The sequence below is a fragment of the Coregonus lavaretus genome (genome assembly GCF_964263955.1).
Source record: "Coregonus lavaretus genome assembly, contig: HAP1_SCAFFOLD_2744, whole genome shotgun sequence".
NCBI lineage: Eukaryota > Metazoa > Chordata > Actinopteri > Salmoniformes > Salmonidae > Coregonus > Coregonus lavaretus.
The window spans coordinates 10,001-28,329 of NW_028162965.1; the positions used below are offsets into that span (position 1 = coordinate 10,001).

General features: G+C 48.3%; 1 protein-coding gene across 1 annotated transcript in view; it reads left to right on the plus strand.

Moving 5' to 3' along the window:
* Positions 1-15,490, plus strand: part of LOC311118639 (structural maintenance of chromosomes protein 2-like) — a 21,437-nt gene extending 5,947 nt beyond the window's left edge. Inside the window, exons 6-17 of the mRNA XM_084193430.1 lie at positions 3,674-3,809; positions 4,383-4,507; positions 5,399-5,463; positions 5,970-6,098; positions 6,881-7,024; positions 7,653-7,727; positions 9,608-9,727; positions 10,890-11,090; positions 12,472-12,588; positions 13,404-13,564; positions 14,661-14,808; positions 14,985-15,490. Coding sequence (XP_084049556.1) covers positions 3,674-3,809; positions 4,383-4,507; positions 5,399-5,463; positions 5,970-6,098; positions 6,881-7,024; positions 7,653-7,727; positions 9,608-9,727; positions 10,890-11,090; positions 12,472-12,588; positions 13,404-13,564; positions 14,661-14,808; positions 14,985-15,170 — 1,607 coding nt within the window. The 3' untranslated portion in view covers positions 15,171-15,490. The remainder of the gene's footprint in view (positions 1-3,673; positions 3,810-4,382; positions 4,508-5,398; positions 5,464-5,969; positions 6,099-6,880; positions 7,025-7,652; positions 7,728-9,607; positions 9,728-10,889; positions 11,091-12,471; positions 12,589-13,403; positions 13,565-14,660; positions 14,809-14,984) is intronic.
* The last annotated feature ends 2,839 nt before the right edge of the window (positions 15,491-18,329 follow it).

Genomic DNA, 18,329 nt, shown 5'->3' on the forward strand with positions numbered 1-18,329 from the left:
ATGGTTGTGTGTCTCTCTCTCTCTAGGAGTCAGTCTGTCTCTGTGTTGTCCAGTCTTAAGGTTGTGTGTCTCTCTCTCTCTCTAGGAGTCAGTCTGTCTCTGTGTTGTCCAGTCTTACGGTTGTGTCTCTCTCTCTCTAGGAGTCAGTCTGTCTCTGTGTTGTCCAGTCTTAAGGTTGTGTCTCTCTCTCTCTAGGAGTCAGTCTGTCTCTGTTGTCCAGTCTTAAGGTTGTGTGTCTCTCTCTCTAGGAGTCAGTCTGTCTCTGTGTTGTCCAGTCTTATGGTTGTGTCTCTCCCTCTAAGAGTCAGTCTGTCTCTGTGTTGTCCAGTCTTAAGGTTGTGTGTCTCTCTCCCTCTAGGAGTCAGTCTGTCTCTGTGTTGTCCAGTCTTATGGTTGTGTCTCTCCCTCTAGGAGTCAGTCTGTCTCTGTGTTGTCCAGTCTTAAGGTTGTGTGTCTCTCTCTCTAGGAGTCAGTCTGTCTCTGTGTTGTCCAGTCTTATGGTTGTGTGTCTCTCTCCCTCTAGGAGTCAGTCTGTCTCTGTGTTGTCCAGTCTTAAGGTTGTGTGTCTCTCTCTCCCTCTAGGAGTCAGTCTGTCTCTGTGTTGTCCAGTCTTAAGGTTGTGTGTCTCTCTCTCCCTCTAGGAGTCAGTCTGTCTCTGTGTTGTCCAGTCTTATGGTTGTGTCTCTCTCCCTCTAGGAGTCAGTCTGTCTCTGTGTTGTCCAGTCTTATGGTTGTGTGTCTCTCTCTAGGAGTCAGTCTGTGTTGTCCAGTCTTAAGGTTGTGTGTCTCTCTCTCTCTCTCTAGGAGTCAGTCTGTCTCTGTGTTGTCCAGTCTTAAGGTTGTGTGTCTCTCTCCCTCTAGGAGTCAGTCTGTCTCTGTGTTGTCCAGTCTTAAGGTTGTGCCTCTCTCTCTCTCTCTAGGAGTCAGTCTGTCTCTGTGTTGTCCAGTCTTAAGGTTGTGTGTCTCTCCCTCTAGGAGTCAGTCTGTCTCTGTGTTGTCCAGTCTTAAGGTTGTGTGTCTCTCTCTCTAGGAGTCAGTCTGTCTCTGTGTTGTCCAGTCTTATGGTTGTGTGTCTCTCTCTCTCTCTAGGAGTCAGTCTGTCTCTGTGTTGTCCAGTCTTAAGGTTGTGTGTCTCTCCCTCTAGGAGTCAGTCTGTCTCTGTGTTGTCCAGTCTTAAGGTTGTGTGTCTCTCTCTCTAGGAGTCAGTCTGTCTCTGTGTTGTCCAGTCTTAAGGTTGTGTGTCTCTCTCTCTCTAGGAGTCAGTCTGTCTCTGTGTTGTCCAGTCTTAAGGTTGTGTGTCTCTCTCTCTCTCTCTCTAGGAGTTTGTCTGTCTCTGTGTTGTCCAGTCTTAAGGTTGTGTCTCTCTCTCTCTAGGAGTCAGTCTGTCTCTGTGTTGTCCAGTCTTAAGGTTGTGTGTCTCTCCCTCTAGGAGTCAGTCTGTCTCTGTGTTGTCCAGTCTTAAGGTTGTGTGTGTGTCTCTCTCTCTAGGAGTCAGTCTGTCTCTGTGTTGTCCAGTCTTAAGGTTGTGTGTCTCTCCCTCTAGGAGTCAGTCTGTCTCTGTGTTGTCCAGTCTTAAGGTTGTGTGTGTGTCTCTCTCTCTAGGAGTCAGTCTGTCTCTGTGTTGTCCAGTCTTAAGGTTGTGTGTCTCTCCCTCTAGGAGTCAGTCTGTCTCTGTGTTGTCCAGTCTTAAGGTTGTGTGTCTCTCTCCCTCTAGGAGTCAGTCTGTCTCTGTGTTGTCCAGTCTTAAGGTTGTGTGTCTCTCTCCCTCTAGGAGTCAGTCTGTCTCTGTGTTGTCCAGTCTTAAGGTTGTGTGTCTCTCTCCCTCTAGGAGTCAGTCTGTCTCTGTGTTGTCCAGTCTTAAGGTTGTGTGTCTCTCTCTCTAGGAGTCAGTCTGTCTCTGTGTTGTCCAGTCTTAAGGTTGTGTGTCTCTCTCCCTCTAGGAGTCAGTCTGTCTCTGTGTTGTCCAGTCTTATGGTTGTGTGTCTCTCTCTCTCTAGGAGTCAGTCTGTCTCTGTGTTGTCCAGTCTTAAGGTTGTGTGTCTCTCTCTCTCTCTAGGAGTCAGTCTGTCTCTGTGTTGTCCAGTCTTAAGGTTGTGTCTCTCTCTCCCTCTAGGAGTCAGTCTGTCTCTGTGTTGTCCAGTCTTAAGGTTGTGTGTCTCTCTCCCTCTAGGAGTCAGTCTGTCTCTGTGTGGTCCAGTCTTAAGGTTGTGTGTCTCTCTCTCTCTAGGAGTCAGTCTGTCTCTGTGTTGTCCAGTCTTAAGGTTGTGTCTCTCTCTCTCTAGGAGTCAGTCTGTCTCTGTGTTGTCCAGTCTTAAGGTTGTGTGTCTCTCTCTCTAGGAGTCAGTCTGTCTCTGTGTTGTCCAGTCTTAAGGTTGTGTGTCTCTCTCTCTAGGAGTCAGTCTGTCTCTGTGTTGTCCAGTCTTAAGGTTGTGTCTCTCTCCCTCTAGGAGTCAGTCTGTCTCTGTGTTGTCCAGTCTTAAGGTTGTGTGTCTCTCCCTCTAGGAGTCAGTCTGTCTCTGTGTTGTCCAGTCTTAAGGTTGTGTGTCTCTCCCCCCCCAGGAGTCAGTCTGTCTCTGTGTTGTCCAGTCTTAAAGTTGTGTGTCTCTCTCTCTAGGAGTCAGTCTGTCTCAGTGTTGTCCAGTCTTAAGGTTGTGTGTCTCTCTCTCTAGGAGTCAGTCTGTCTCTGTGTTGTCCAGTCTTAAGGTTGTGTCTCTCTCTCTAGGAGTCAGTCTGTCTCTGTGTTGTCCAGTCTTAAGGTTGTGTGTCTCTCTCTCTCTAGGAGTCAGTCTGTCTCTGTGTTGTCCAGTCTTAAGGTTGTGTGTCTCTCTCTCTCTCTCTAGGAGTCAGTCTGTCTCTGTGTTGTCCAGTCTTAAGGTTGTGTGTCTCTCTCCCTCTAGGAGTCAGTCTGTCTCTGTGTTGTCCAGTCTTAAGGTTGTGTGTCTGTCTCTGTGTTGTCCAGTCTTAAGGTTGTGTCTCTCTCCCTCTAGGAGTCAGTCTGTCTCTGTGTTGTCCAGTCTTAAGGTTGTGTCTCTCTCCCTCTAGGAGTCAGTCTGTCTCTGTGTTGTCCAGTCTTATGGTTGTGTGTCTCTCTCTAGGAGTCAGTCTGTCTCTGTGTTGTCCAGTCTTAAGGTTGTGTGTCTCCCTCTAGGAGTCAGTCTGTCTCTGTGTTGTCCAGTCTTAAGGTTGTGTCTCTCTCCCTCTAGGAGTCAGTCTGTCTCTGTGTTGTCCAGTCTTAAGGTTGTGTGTCTGTCTCTGTGTTGTCCAGTCTTATGGTTGTGTGTCTCTCTCCCTCTAGGAGTCAGTCTGTCTCTGTGTTGTCCAGTCTTATGGTTGTGTGTCTCTCTCCCTCTAGGAGACAGTCTGTCTCTGTGTTGTCCAGTCTTATGGTTGTGTGTCTCTCTCCCTCTAGGAGACAGTCTGTCTCTGTGTTGTCCAGTCTTAAGGTTGTGTGTCTCTCTCTCTAGGAGTCAGTCTGTCTCTGTGTTGTCCAGTCTTAAGGTTGTGTGTCTCTCTCCCTCTAGGAGACAGTCTGTCTCTGTGTTGTCCAGTCTTAAGGTTGTGTGTCTCTCTCTCTCTCTAGGAGTCAGTCTGTCTCTGTGTTGTCCAGTCTTAAGGTTGTGTGTGTCCCTCCTTTCCTCCTCTAATGTCTGGTTTATTTTCTGTCTCCCTGTAGGAGCCCGTTCCCAGTCAGCCTCAGTGTTGTCCAGTCTCCAGGAGCTGAGAGAGGTTCAGGACAGTCTGTCGGCCACAGAGACGGAGCTACAGAATCTGGACAAAGAACTGTCTGGTCTGAAGGGGACCGCTGAGAGGTGTGGGCCCTGAAACATTTACTACGCAGCTTTGGGAGTTCAGCTAACTCAATATGTATTCATTTCTCTATATATTCCTCTCTCTCTCCCCCCCCTCCCTCCTCTCTCTCTCCCCCCCCTCCCTCCTCTCTCTCTCCCCCCCCTCCCTCCTCTCTCTCTCCCCCCCCCTCCTCTCTCTCCCCCCCCCCTCCCTCCCTCTTCTCTCTCTCCCCCCCTCCCTCCTCTCTCTCCCCCCCTCCCTCCTCCCTCTCTCCCCCCCCCCCTCCCTCCTCTCTCTCTCCCCCCCTCCCTCCTCTCTCCCCCCCCCCCCCCCCCCCTCCTCTCTCTCTCTCTCCTCCCTCCTCTCTCTCAATTCAATTTCAATTTAAGGGCTTTATTGGCATGGGAAACGTGTGTTAACATTGCCAAAGCAAGTGAAGTAGATAGTAAACAAAAGTGAAATAAACAATAAATATTAACAGTAAACATTACACTCAGAAGTTTCAAAAGAATAAAGACATTTCAAATGTCATATTATGTATATATACAGTGTTGTAACAATCTCTCTCTCCTCCCTCCTCTCTCTCTCTCTAGGTATCGTATGTTAAAGCAACAGTTAGACATGAAGACAGAAGAGTTAGATATTCTCCAGGCTAAACTCCAACAGAGCTCCTTCCATAAGCAGCAGGAGGAGCTGGAGATGCTGCGCAGGACCATCGGTGAGTCCACGTACAACATTTTCATAGAGCAACATATTTCGGAAGATGGGACAGGCCTTGATCCAAAGAGTTTGGAACTATTTACTTTCAATTCTCATCACCTTCTTGTCATGGACATCGACAGGTGGTTTTCCCACCGCATATTTTAAATGATTTAAACGATGTATCGTTTTGCACATTCCACGTGTTTAGTGGGCAGGAAATATGATAACTTGGCAACTCAAACGTTTGTTTTCAGTGCACTTTGAAACATTGTACTTTGTTAAACGCTAGATCAGGGTTCTTCAATTCCGGTCCTGGAGGGCCGAAACACTTCTGTTTTTTTATTTCTACCTGGTAGTTAATTGCACTCACCTGGTGTCCCAGGTCTGAATTAGCCCCTGATTAGAAGGAGAGGATGAAAAACAGAGGTGTTTCGGAACCTCCAGGACCGGAATTGAAGAACCCTGCCCTATAGACATTGGAAAGGAGCGTCAAGCTCATCACCTTTCACTTTCACCACCCTGTGATGTTCATCTTAACTTATCTCTAATGAACTGCATGCTTTCCCGAGTCGTAGTGGAAGGGAGCACACACCATATCATAGCGTGACTCCATGTTTAGTTTGATATGATGGTTATTATGTTTATTTATTAGCCTGTATCAATATTTGCACATAAAGGCGTTTCCAACTCCATTTCTTGCATAATTAATTTTACCAACACAAAAAGATCCCACCATGTCGATACGAACAAATTATCTGTCGGCATTTAGAAAACTGTACCGAAACTTCCTGTTTCCATCACAGCTGTCGTGATTTTTTTAAAATACGGTATGACTTTACTCGCATAAAAACTGTGGCTGGAAACGTCTGTGTGTGTGTGTGTGTGTGTGTGTCTGTGTGTGTCTCAGAGGAGTGTGAGGAGACCCTGCGCAGCAGTAAGGAGGTCCAGAAGAAGGCAGAGGAGAAGTACAAGGTAAGATCACATCATGACTTATTATCCCCATGGGTCATATCTGGACCTACCCGTGGTCTTCATTCAGGATCACGTCATGGGTCATATCTGGACCTACCCGGGGTCTTCATTCAGGATCACGTCGTGACTTTAATGTCATGGGTCATATCTGGAAATCCTCCAACTAGGATTTTTGGAAAAGCTACCAGAATTTTGAACTCTACCCTGGGATAATATATGCCATTTAGCATTTAGCATTTTTTTACAGGGTTTAATTCGGGTTAAGTACCTTGCTCAAGGGCACATCGACAGATTTTATTTTACCTTGTTGGCTCGGGTATTTGAACCGGCGTCCTTTCGGTTATTTGCCCAATGCTCTTAAGCACTAGGCTACCTGGCGCCCATATAAAGCTACTTTTAGTCATCCGTTCATAGATTCTTTTTTTACATATGGATGGTCTCGGGAACGGAACCCACTATCCTGGCTTTGTTGATATTGTGTTGTTAAACCTTGACTTGACCACCAGGTGTTGGAGAACAAGATGAAGAATGCGGAGGCGGAGAGAGAGAAGGAACTGAAAGCTGCTCAACAGAAACTAAACTCCGCTAAAACCAAGGCTGATGCGTTCAGTAAGAAACTCAAGGAGAGACAACAGGTGGAGTCAGACGTTCACTCTCTCACACATACATAAACACATTTTGAATTCTGTGCCAACTGGCCCCCAAAACCAAAGACACCAGCACAGTAACCTGGTTACATTATCCCAGCAATAACCTGGTTTCGTTATTCCAGCAATAACCTGGTTACATTATCCCAGCAATAACCTGGTTTCGTTATTCCAGCAATAACCTGGTTACATTATCCCAGCAATAACCTGGTTTCGTTATTCCAGCAATAACCTGGTTACATTATCCCAGCAATAACCTGGTTACATTATCCCAGAAATAACCTGGTTACATTATCCCAGCAATAACCTGGTAACATTATCCCAGCAATAACCCGGTTACGTTATCCCAGCAATAACCCGGTTACGTTATCCCAGCAATAACCCGGTTACATTATCCCAGCAATAACCTGGTTACATTATCCCAGAAATAACCCGGTTACATTATCCCAGCAATAACCCGGTTACATTATCCCAGCAATAACCCGGTTACGTTATCCCAGCAATAACCCGGTTACGTTATCCCAGCAATAACCCGGTTACATTATCCCAGCAATAACCTGGTTACATTATCCCAGCAATAACCTGGTTACATTATCCCAGCAATAACCCGGTTACGTTATCCCAGCAATAACCTGCTTACGTTATCCCAGTGTACAAACAAGAGTATGGGCTGCACTTTAGATTGACATGAACGTTAAAGACCCTCGTGTGTGTGTGTGTGTGTGTGTGTGTGTGTGTGTGTGTGTGTGTGTGTGTGTGTGTGTGTATAGGAGGCTGAGTCCCTGGTCCTAGAGTTGGAGGAGTTGAAGAGAGAGCAGGCTGGCTATGAACAACAGATACTGGCAGTAGATGATGCCATGAAGTCTATCCAGGAACAGATAGACAACATGTCTACCACCGTGGCACAGAACAAGGTATTGATACATTTAGATCATGGTGTCAAATTACTGTGAAATGTCCTTGATGTAATCAATAGCCTGGCCCGAGTGTTTGACGTAATCAATAGCCTGACCCGAGTGTTTGACGTAATCAATAGCCTGACCCGAGTGTTTGACGTAATCAATAGCCTGGCCCGAGTGTTTGACGTAATCAATAGCCTGACCCGAGTGTTTGACGTAATCAATAGCCTGGCCCGAGTGTTTGACGTAATCAATAGCCTGGCCCGAGTGTTTGACGTAATCAATAGCCTGGCCCGAGTGTTTGACGTAATCAATAGCCTGGCCCGAGTGTTTGACGTAATCAATAGCCTGGCCCGAGTGTTTGACGTAATCAATAGCCTGGCCCGAGTGTTGGTGTAATCAATAACCTGACCCGAGTGTTGGTGTAATCAATAACCTGACCCGAGTGTTGGTGTAATCAATAACCTGACCCGAGTGTTGGTGTAATCAATAACCTGACCTGAGTGTTGGTGTAATCAATAGCCTGACCCGAGTGTTGGTGTAATCAATAGCCTGACCCGAGTGTTGGTGTAATCCCTCTCTCCCCTCCTCCCCCCTTCATTCTCTCCCTCCCTCCTTCCTCCTCCTCCCCTCCTCTCTCCAGGAGTCGGTGCGTAAGGCCCAGGAGGAGTTGACTAGACAGAAAGAGGTGATCGTAGCTCAGGACAAAGAGATCAAGGTATGTTTGACTACATTATTATCAATAGTACTGATGGTGTTATTACCATGTTGCTCATTATCATTATAATAATGTTGTCGTTGAAACAGTCTCGGAAACTCAGAACTAAAATCCTTCATAATTGCATCAGATGCTGGATTAAGTTCTGGTGGAGCTGTAGGAGAAAAGATACTAAGGAGATGATGTCCCCTCTCCTTCCCAAGTTCATGGCCCAGATGTCCCCTCTCCTTCCCAAGTTCATGGCCCAGATGTCCCCTCTCCTTCCCAAGTTCATGGCCCAGATGTCCCCTCTCCTTCCCAAGTTCATGGCCCAGATGTCCCCTCTCCTTCCCAAGTTCATGGCCCAGATGTCCCCTCTCCTTCCCAAGTTCATGGCCCAGATGTCCCCTCTCCTTCCCAAGTTCATGGCCCAGATGTCCCCTCTCCTTCCCAAGTTCAAAAAGTGGGAGCACATTGCAAAGTCGTGATTTGTCCAAATGATCAGTGATGAAAAGTCTGTACCTGAATAAAGTTCCTTGTTAGTGGACTCATTATGCACATAGCAACATAGGAAAAGGTGCCAACTCCATGGCACACTAAAGATAGTTTCAGAACCGCAGACAACGACCACTATTACAACGCAGGAGAAAGTGCATTTGTTATAAAATAATATTACCATATACTATTTCAGTAGCACGTCTTAGAGTGATGGACTGTGCCATCCCCACGGCCTCCACAATGGATCAGTCCACTCAGACAGGAGCCAATCAGACAGGTGTCCCCACGGCCTCCACAATGGATCAGTCCACTCAGACAGGAGCCAATCAGACAGGTGTCCCCACGGCCTCCACAATGGATCAGTCCACTCAGACAGGAGCCAATCAGACAGGTGTCCCCACGGCCTCCACAATGGACTAGTCCACTCAGACAGGAGCCAATCAGACAGGTGTCCCCACGGCCTCCACAATAGATCAGTCCACTCAGACAGGAGCCAATCAGACAGGTGTCTTGTGCCCCATAATCTTTTTTAAATACATTTGCGACTGCTAAACTAAATAAATCTCTGTCAACCAACAGCCTATTGACCAAACAATCAACCGGTCGACTAAATGGGATCAGTCCTAGTTGTCACTCAACTAATGAAGCCTAATATTGTGCAAGCCATTTTACAAGCATTTTAATGCTGAAAGTTCGCGCAGATGTGCAAGAGAATATGCCTTTACCGCTCGTTCAGCGTGCAAAACTATTGATCTTGTTGTTCGGCATGAAAATGACTTCAATGACTGTCAGCGCCGTTTCATGCTCAGTCCGACACTGAAGGAGAGGACGCATCGGTTGTCACAAAAGATGAGAGGTGTTTTCAGAAGATAGAAAGTAATTTATGCAAAAAAAAATTTGAACCGTACTTAACGTTTTGAATGGATTTTCTGACCGGTGCGTGCTACATATGGATCGGTTTGGGGTCCTGCGGACCAACTGTATCTTAAACATTTGAATCGCAGGACCGATGGGTATCGGTGAATTGTTACATCCATAGTATCTACAACTGAATTAAACGCTATCCTACACCCAACATTCTTTTAGATTTTTTTCCCCCAGACCTCAAGTAGTCTCCTGATGTGGTTTTAAACATTGTTGTGGACTTAAAAGTGTGATTTTGAGAGTGAAAACATGAAGAAGAAAAAAAATGAAACCTGGAAAAACAAAATGGAGGAAATGTTCTAGGTCCCTAGAGACGCCACGATACCAGTCGTTATGTGCATCTGGCCATGAGAGATTATTGTAGCCTCTTAGCCATTTTCTAAAAATATCTCATTTCTACCAACTCTTATGAGCTACTTTGACAATATCATTTCATGTTCCATGCCAACAAAGCGTGTGTGTGTGTGTGTGTATTCCAGGGTAAGAGTACAGAAGCCAACCATATGAGAGAGAAAACCAATGAGTCTCAGCTGAAGATTAAAGAGTTGGAACACAACATCAGTAAACACCGTAAAGACAGTCAGGACGCTGCTGCCAAGGTACATTTTACTGATCAACTCTTCTTTCTCATCTCTTTATTTTGTTCACATTCTCTCCGTCTGTTTTTCTCTTTAATGTCTCTTCAGAATAGATCACTAAATCAGAGCATGAAATGGGATCTAGTCTTCTGAGTGAGCTTCTTCCTTCTGTTAGGGGAACATGAGAGAGAGAGAGGCATGTTCTGCTAGCCAGACTAACGTATCTCTCTCATCCCCCTCTCTCTCTCCCTCCCCCTCCCCCCCTCTCTCTCTCCCCCCCCCATCTCTCTCTCCCCTCCCCCTCCCCCCCCCCCTCTCTCTCTCTCCCTCCCCCCTCTCTCTCGCCCTCCCCCTCCCCCCCCTCTCTCTCGCCCTCCCCCCCTCTCTCTCCCTCCCCCCCTCTCTCTCCCTCCCCCTCTCTCTCTCCCTCCCCCCCTTCTCTCTCCCCCTCCCCCTCTCTCTCCCCTCCCCCCTCTCTCTCCCTCCCCCCCTCTCCCCCCTCCCCCCTCTCTCTCTCCCTCCCCCCCCCTCTCTCCCTCCTCTCCTCCCCTCCCCCCCTCTCTCTCCCCCCCTCCCCCCTCTCTCTCCCCCCCTCCCCCCCTCTCTCTCCCCCCCTCTCTCTCCTCTCCCCCTCTCTCTCCTCTCCCTCTCCCCCTCCTCTCTCCCCCCCCTCTCTCCCTCCCCCTCCCCTCTCTCCCTCCCTCTCTCCCTCCCCCCTCCCCTCTCTCCCTCCCCCCTCCCTCTCTCCCTCCCCCCCTCCCCTCTCTCCCTCCCTCCCTCCCCTCTCTCCCTCCCTCTCTCCCTCCCTCTCCCTCTCCCCCCCTCTCTCTCCCTCTCCCCCCTCTCTCTCCCTCCCCCCTCTCTCCCCCCCTCTCTCTTCCCCCTCCCCCCCTCTCTCTTCCCCCTCTCTCTCTCTCCCTCTCCCCCCTCTCTCTCTCCCTCTCTCTCTCTCTCTCCCCCCCCTCTCTCTCTCCCTCTCTCTCTCCCTCTCCCCCCCCTCTCTCTCTCTCTCTCTCCTCCATCCCTCCTCTCTCTCCTCCACCCCTCCTCTTTCCTCCATCCCTCCTCCATCCCTCCTTTCTCTCTCCTCTCTCCTCCATCCCTCCTCTCTCCACCCCTCTCCTCTCTCCATCCATCCCTCCCGTCTCCTCCCTCCTCTCTCCTCCACCTCTCCTCTCTCCAGGTGTCTCGTATGTTAGAGGAACATGAGTGGATCAGTCAGGAGAGAGGCCTGTTCGGCCAGCCCAACACGGGATACGACTTCAAGGTGAACAACCCTAAAGAGGCGGGCCAGAGGCTGAGGAAGCTGGAAGAGTCCAAGACCAGACTGGAGAGATCTGTCAACAAGAGAGCCATGAACATGCTGAGTCAAGCTGAGGAGAGGGTGAGTAGAGGGAGGGAGGGAGAGAGAGAGGGTGGAGGAGAGATCTGTCAACAAGAGAGCCATGAACATGCTGAGTCAAGCTGAGGAGAGGGTGAGTAGAGGGAGGGAGGGAGAGAGGGTGGAGGAGAGATCTGTCAACAAGAGAGCCATGAACATGCTGAGTCAAGCTGAGGAGAGGGTGAGTAGAGGGAGGGAGGGAGAGAGGAGGGTGGAGGAGAGATCTGTCAACAAGAGAGCCATTAACATGCTGAGTCAAGCTGAGGAGAGGGTGAGTAGAGGGAGGGAGGGAGGGAGAGAGAGAGGGTGGAGGAGAGATCTGTCAACAAGAGAGCCATGAACATGCTGAGTCAAGCTGAGGAGAGGGTGAGTAGAGGGAGGGAGGGAGGAGAGAGGGAGGGTGGAGGAGAGATCTGTCAACAAGAGAGCCATGAACATGCTGAGTCAAGCTGAGGAGAGGGTGAGTAGAGGGAGGGAGGGAGAGAGGGAGGGTGGAGGAGAGATCTGTCAACAAGAGAGCCATGAACATGCTGAGTCAAGCTGAGGAGAGGGTGAGTAGAGGGAGGGAGGGAGGGAGAGAGGGAGGGTGGAGGAGAGATCTGTCAACAAGAGAGCCATGAACATGCTGAGTCAAGCTGAGGAGAGGGTGAGTAGAGGGAGGGAGGGAGAGAGGGAGGGTGGAGGAGAGATCTGTCAACAAGAGAGCCATGAACATGCTGAGTCAAGCTGAGGAGAGGGTGAGTAGAGGGAGGGAGGGAGAGAGAGAGGGTGGAGGAGAGATCTGTCAACAAGAGAGCCATGAACATGCTGAGTCAAGCTGAGGAGAGGGAGGGAGGGAGAGAGAGAGGGTGGAGGAGAGATCTGTCAACAAGAGAGCCATGAACATGCTGAGTCAAGCTGAGGAGAGGGTGAGTAGAGGGAGGGAGGGAGAGAGAGGGAGGGAGAGAGGGTGGAGGAGAGATCTGTCAACAAGAGAGCCATGAACATGCTGAGTCAAGCTGAGGAGAGGGTGAGTAGAGGGAGGGAGAGAGAGAGGGTGGAGGAGAGATCTGTCAACAAGAGAGCCATGAACATGCTGAGTCAAGCTGAGGGAGAGAGGGAGAGGGAGGGAGGGAGAGAGGGAGAGGGAGGGAGGGAGAGAGGGAGAGGGAGGGAGAGAGAGAGAGAGGGTGGAGGAGAGATCTGTCAACAAGTGAGCCAGGGACATGTTGAGTCAAGCTGAGGAGAGGTTGTGTGTGTGTGTTACCTTTTGGATCTTGGGCTCTTCTTGAGGTTCTGTCAGATTTCAATAGGTAATGGTAGCACCCTTTTGATATGATTGGAGGAGAGTTGAGAACGTGACCCTTGACCCTATTTTGACCTAACTCCCCCTTCCATCCATCAGTATAATGACCTGATGAAGAAGAAGAGGATCGTGGAGAATGACAAGTCGAAGATCCTCCAGACCATCGAGGAGCTGGACCAGAAGAAGAAGGAGGCCCTCAACATCGCCTGGCAGAAGGTCTGTCTCTGTCTGTCTGGCAGAAGGTCTGTCTCTGTCTGTCTGGCAGAAGGTCTGTCTCTGTCTGTCTGGCAGAAGGTCTGTCTCTGTCTGTCTGGCAGAAGGTCTGTCTCTGTCTGGCAGAAGGTCTGTCTCTGTCTGGCAGAAGGTCTGTCTCTGTCTGGCAGAAGGTCTGTCTGTCTGGCAGAAGGTCTGCCTCTGTCTGTCTGGCAGAAGGTCTGTCTGTCTTTGTCTAATGTGTGTCTATCTGGTAGAAGGTCTGTCTGTCTGTAATGTGTGTGATTGAAAAATGTCTAACGATACAGGACCATGTTATGTGAAATCAGTAAAAAGTTGTGGTAAAAATGCTGTCTTTCTGCTTTTATCACAAGACTGTGTTAGCCCTCTGAGCCAAAGCCTATACATTATTTCATCACAAGACTGTGTTAGCCCTCTGAGCCAAAATCTAGACATTATTTCTAGGAGCTAACAGGAGCTAAGTCTTCAGGTCTCTGGCAAAGTGACACATCAAACCACCTCCATTACACTCCTCTCTCTCTCTCTCCTTTCTCTCTCTCCTCTCCCTTTCTCTCTCTCTCCTCTCCCTTTCTCTCTCTCCTCTCCCTTTCTCTCTCCTCTCTCTTTTTCTCTCCTCTATTTATCTCTCTCCTCTCCCTTTTTCTCTCTCCTCTATTTATCTCTCTCTCCTCTATTTATCTCTCTCTCCTCTATTTATCTCTCTCTCCTCTCCCTTTCTCTATTTATCTCTCTCTCCTCTCCCTCTCTCTTTCTCTCTCTCCTCTCCCCCTCTCTCCTCTATGTATCTCTGTCTCCAGGTGAATAAAGACTTTGGTAGTATCTTCTCCACCCTGCTGCCGGGGGCTGATGCCCGCCTGGCCCCCCCTGAAGGCTGTGGGGCCCTGGAGGGCCTGGAGTTCAAGGTGGCTCTGGGAAACACATGGAAGGAGAACCTCACTGAACTCAGCGGAGGACAGCGGTACGGGGAGCTGGATTTAATCATTCACTTATTGGTTATTGATTATGTATTGACACCCGCATTAGTATTGTGTGTGTGAGAGATTTGTGCTACTAATTGCCAGTTTACTAACCTCTACAAACTCAAAGGCTGTGTTTACCCAGATCAGCTATGAAAAATATCTGATATGATTGGCCAAAAGACCAATTAGTCGGAAGAATATCAGAACAGGTCTGCCTGTGTAAACGCAGCCAAAAGGTGTCCAAGGTCAGATGATTGATCAGACGGCTCTATTGATTGGCTAGTGATCATTAACACCAGCTTTGATTGATTCTGTTGAAGTGGACTCAGTAGATGAACAGAAGGATCCTCAGTGGACGAACGCATTCACTGGGTGTTGTTAGTATGTGTGTGTGTTGTAACTGTGTGTGTGTTGTTAGTATGTGTGTGTTGTAACTGTGTGTGTGTTGTTAGTATGTGTGTGTGTTGTAACTGTGTGTGTGTTGTTAGTATGTGTGTGTTGTAACTGTGTGTGTGTTGTTAGTATGTGTGTGTGTTGTAACTGTGTGTGTGTTGTTAGTATGTGTGTGTTGTAACTGTGTGTGTGTTGTTAGTATGTGTGTGTATTGTAACTGTGTGTGTGTTGTTAGTATGTGTGTGTTGTTAGTATGTGTGTGTATTGTAACTGTGTGTGTGTTGTAACTGTGTGTGTATTGTAACTGTGTGTGTGTTGTTAGTATGTGTGTGTATTGTAACTGTGTGTGTATTGTAACTGTGTGTGTATTGTAACTGTGTGTGTGTTGTTAGTATGTGTGTGTATTGTAACTGTGTGTGTATTGTAACTGTGTGTGTATTGTAACTGTGTGTGTATTGTAACTGTGTGTGTGTTGTTAGTATGTGTGTGTGTTGTTAGTGTGTGTGTGTATTGTAACTGTGTGTATAGTTAGTATTGTGTGTGTGTGTATTGTAACTGTGTGTGTGTTGTTAGTATGTGTGTGTATTGTAACTGTGTGTATAGTTAGTATTGTGTGTGTGTGTATTGTAACTGTGTGTGTGTTGTTAGTATGTGTGTGTATTGTTAGTACGTGTGTGTATTGTAACTGTGTGTGTGTTGCAGGTCTCTGGTAGCTCTGTCTCTGATCCTGGCCATGCTGCTGTTTAAACCAGCTCCTATCTACATATTGGATGAGGTGGATGCTGCCCTGGACCTCTCTCACACGCAGAATATAGGACAGATGCTGAGGACACACTTCACACACTCCCAGGTAACACACACACCTGTCCTACACACACACACACCTGTCCTACACACACACACCTGTCCCACACACACACCTGCCCTACACACACACCTGCCATATAAAGTATCCTAATAGAACCCACTTTATAATGGCTACATTTCATAAATGTCTTTGTCTCACCTAAAGCCGTTTCTCCTCAGTTTGTGGTGGTGTCTCTGAAGGATGGCATGTTCACCAACGCCAACGTTCTGTTCAAGACCAAGTTCGTAGACGGGGTGTCCGCCGTGTCCCGTACCACCCAGGCCCAACCAGACCAGAACCAGACCCACAAGGGACAGCGACAAGGCCCGTCTCAAAGGCCGCAGGCACGAAAAACTCACCGCTAACGTCTGTAGCTAGGGAGGGGCTTACTGATGCCAGAGGTTTCTACGTGTCTGTTTGGGTTCATCACCAAAGCGTTTCTATGGTTATTTTGCTGTCCATTCCACTAGCCAGGGCGCTAGCCTTTTGGCTTAACATAATGAAACCTAAATATATGGCAATTATACTTTTGTCTGTGTGTCTGAAATCTACTGTTCCGCACCAAATGTGAGTATTTTAATGTCTGTTACTTTCTTCACTGTCTTGGGGGGGAGGGACATGTTTCTACAGCGGAATTTGTAATCCAGTAAATGTGTTTCTGTTTAAAATAAAGCTGCTTTCACATAAAGACCATCTTGTCAGTTTGAACTTTTTATTAGTAGTTTAAAACCAAATAATGACTCCTCAAAGCTCCAGGTAATTTTTTATTTCATTTAGGGGACAAATTCACAAGAATTACACACCTCCCTCTAACACCACTGTCCATTGTTGGGTTATCAACGTTTCTGAAAAAATATTTTTTACACCCTTTTTGTTTTAAACATGCAAACTGGGGGGAGGGAGAGAAGTGAAACACCAGATCAGACAGAAACATCCCTTAAATCACTGGTCACCAACTCCAGTCCTGAAGAGCTCTTGCTCCAACCCAGCACTAGCTAACGTTAACTATCAACACCAGTGCTTGACTTGGGCAGGAGCTCAAATGTCCTACTGCTGTTCCTCTTTATAGAATATGAACTCCTGCACCTAAATATAAAACTGTACCGGCACCTGTTTCAGTCCAAGTCAAGTTCTGATCCAAACCAGGTGCTGGGTTGGAGTAAAAGCCTGCACCCACCCAGTAGATCAGGGGTGTCAAACTCATTCCGCGGAGGGCCGTGTCCGCAGGTTTCTCCTTTCAGTGAAGACGTAGACAACCAGGTGAGGGGAGCTCTTGACTCATTTAGTGACCTTTAATTCATCAATCAAAAACCCCCAAGACACTCCGCCCTCCGCGGAATGAGTCGAAACACGTTCCGGTAGGTTGTTGATGTGTTGGCTAGTACTGGGCTGGAACAAAACCCTGCTCACACAGTCGCGCTCCAGGACCAGGGCGTCGACAACCAATGTGTTAAATAAAGTTGCAGTATCATCCTTGGTTACGTCCCAAAATGGCCCCCCTCTTCCCACTAGTAGGGTATAGGGTGCCATTGGGGACGTTCTATAGTAGGTCTGTACTGGCTGCAGCCAGCAGAGAAAGGAGGAACCTGTTTAGGAGCCGTTACACAGCACCCTATTCCCTCTATCTGGGTTCCCAAACTGGCGGTGACTATCTGGCCCCTCGAGTATATAAAAAAAAGTTTTTTTGGTTTGACATAAGACTAAAAACCAGCTCCAAGTGATTTTAATTTAGGAAATCTGTTCCGAAGCCTAAGAGATGTATGTGATCGTATACAAAACGTAAGCAAGGTTTGAAATGATTGTTTCGGTCAAATTATTATATCAGTTCGGTCTACTAGGCCACCCGACCATCCGCTCAAGAAAAAAAAAGAAATAAAAATCGTCCCGCGGCTGAATCTAGTTGATACCTGGACTATATAGTGCACTACTTTAGACCAGAGAGTCCTATCGGACCTGGTCAACAGTAGTGCACTGTAAAGGGGTTCAGGTCAACAGTAGTGCACTATAAAGGGGTTCAGGTCAACAGTAGTGCACTATAAAGGGGTTCAGGTCTACAGTAGTGCACTGTAAAGGGGTTCAGGTCAACAGTAGTGCACTATAAAGGGGTTCAGGTCTACAGTAGTGCACTATAAAGGGGTTCAGGTCAACAGTAGAGCACTATAAAGGGGTTCAGGTCAACAGTAGTGCACTGTAAAGGGGTTCAGGTCAACAGTAGTGCACTATAAAGGGGTTCAGGTCTACAGTAGTGCACTATAAAGGGGTTCAGGTCAACAGTAGTGCACTATAAAGGGGTTCAGGTCAACAGTAGTGCACTATAAAGGGGTTCAGGTCTACAGTAGTGCACTATAAAGGGGTTCAGGTCAACAGTAGAGCACTATAAAGGGGTTCAGGTCAACAGTAGTGCACTGTAAAGGGGTTCAGGTCAACAGTAGTGCACTATAAAGGGGTTCAGGTCTACAGTAGTGCACTATAAAGGGGTTCAGGTCAACAGTAGTGCACTATAAAGGGGTTCAGGTCAACAGTAGTGCACTATAAAGGGGTTCAGGTCAACAGTAGTGCACTGTAAAGGGAATCGGGTGTTGTTTGTTTACTATGGTGCTGTCCAATTGTAATAACCCAGCCAGCCGTCCATCCACTGACACAATACAATACACATCATCACCACGCCTGCCCAGAGATCTGGGGCGGATTCAAGAGTGTGTGTGTGTGTGTGTGAGTGTGTGTGTGTGTGTGTTCAGAGTTGACTCCAGGGGTTGTGTTCAGGGCTGACTCTGGATGTGTCTCCGTAGTTCCTGGGCCTTGTCCCGTAGGTCAGGTCTGCTGTCTGTCTGCAGGGTGGACAGAGAACGCTGCAGCTGCTCACGACTCTTCCCCGAAACACACTCCCACTGACCACTCTCTGGAACGACACACACAACCTGTCACCTTCAGGGACATGGGGAGAAAACCTGTCCCCTTCAGGGACTAGGGGAGAAAACCTGTCCCCTTCAGGGACTAGGGGAGAAAACCTGTCCCCTTCAGGGACTAGGGGAGAAAACCTGTCCCCTTCAGGGACTAGGGGAGAAAACCTGTCCCCTTCAGGGACTAGGGGAGAAAACCTGTCCCCTTCAGGGACTAGGGGAGAAAACCTGTCCCCTTCAGGGACTAGGGGAGAAAACCTGTCCCCTTCAGGGACTAGGGGAGAAAACCTGTCCCCTTCAGGGACTAGGGGAGAAAACCTGTCCCCTTCAGGGACTAGGGGAGAAAACCTGTCACCTTCAGGGACTAGGAGAGAAAGAGTAGAGGGAGGGAGGGAGGGAGGGAGGGAGAGGGAGGGAGAGGGAGGGAGGGAGGGAGGGAGGGAGAGAGAGAGGGTGGAGGAGAGATCTGTCAACAAGAGAGCCATGAACATGCTGAGTCAAGCTGAGGAGAGGGTGAGTAGAGGGAGGGAGGGAGAGAGAGAGGGTGGAGGAGAGATCTGTCAACAAGAGAGCCATGAACATGCTGAGTCAAGCTGAGGAGAGGGTGAGTAGAGGGAGGGAGGG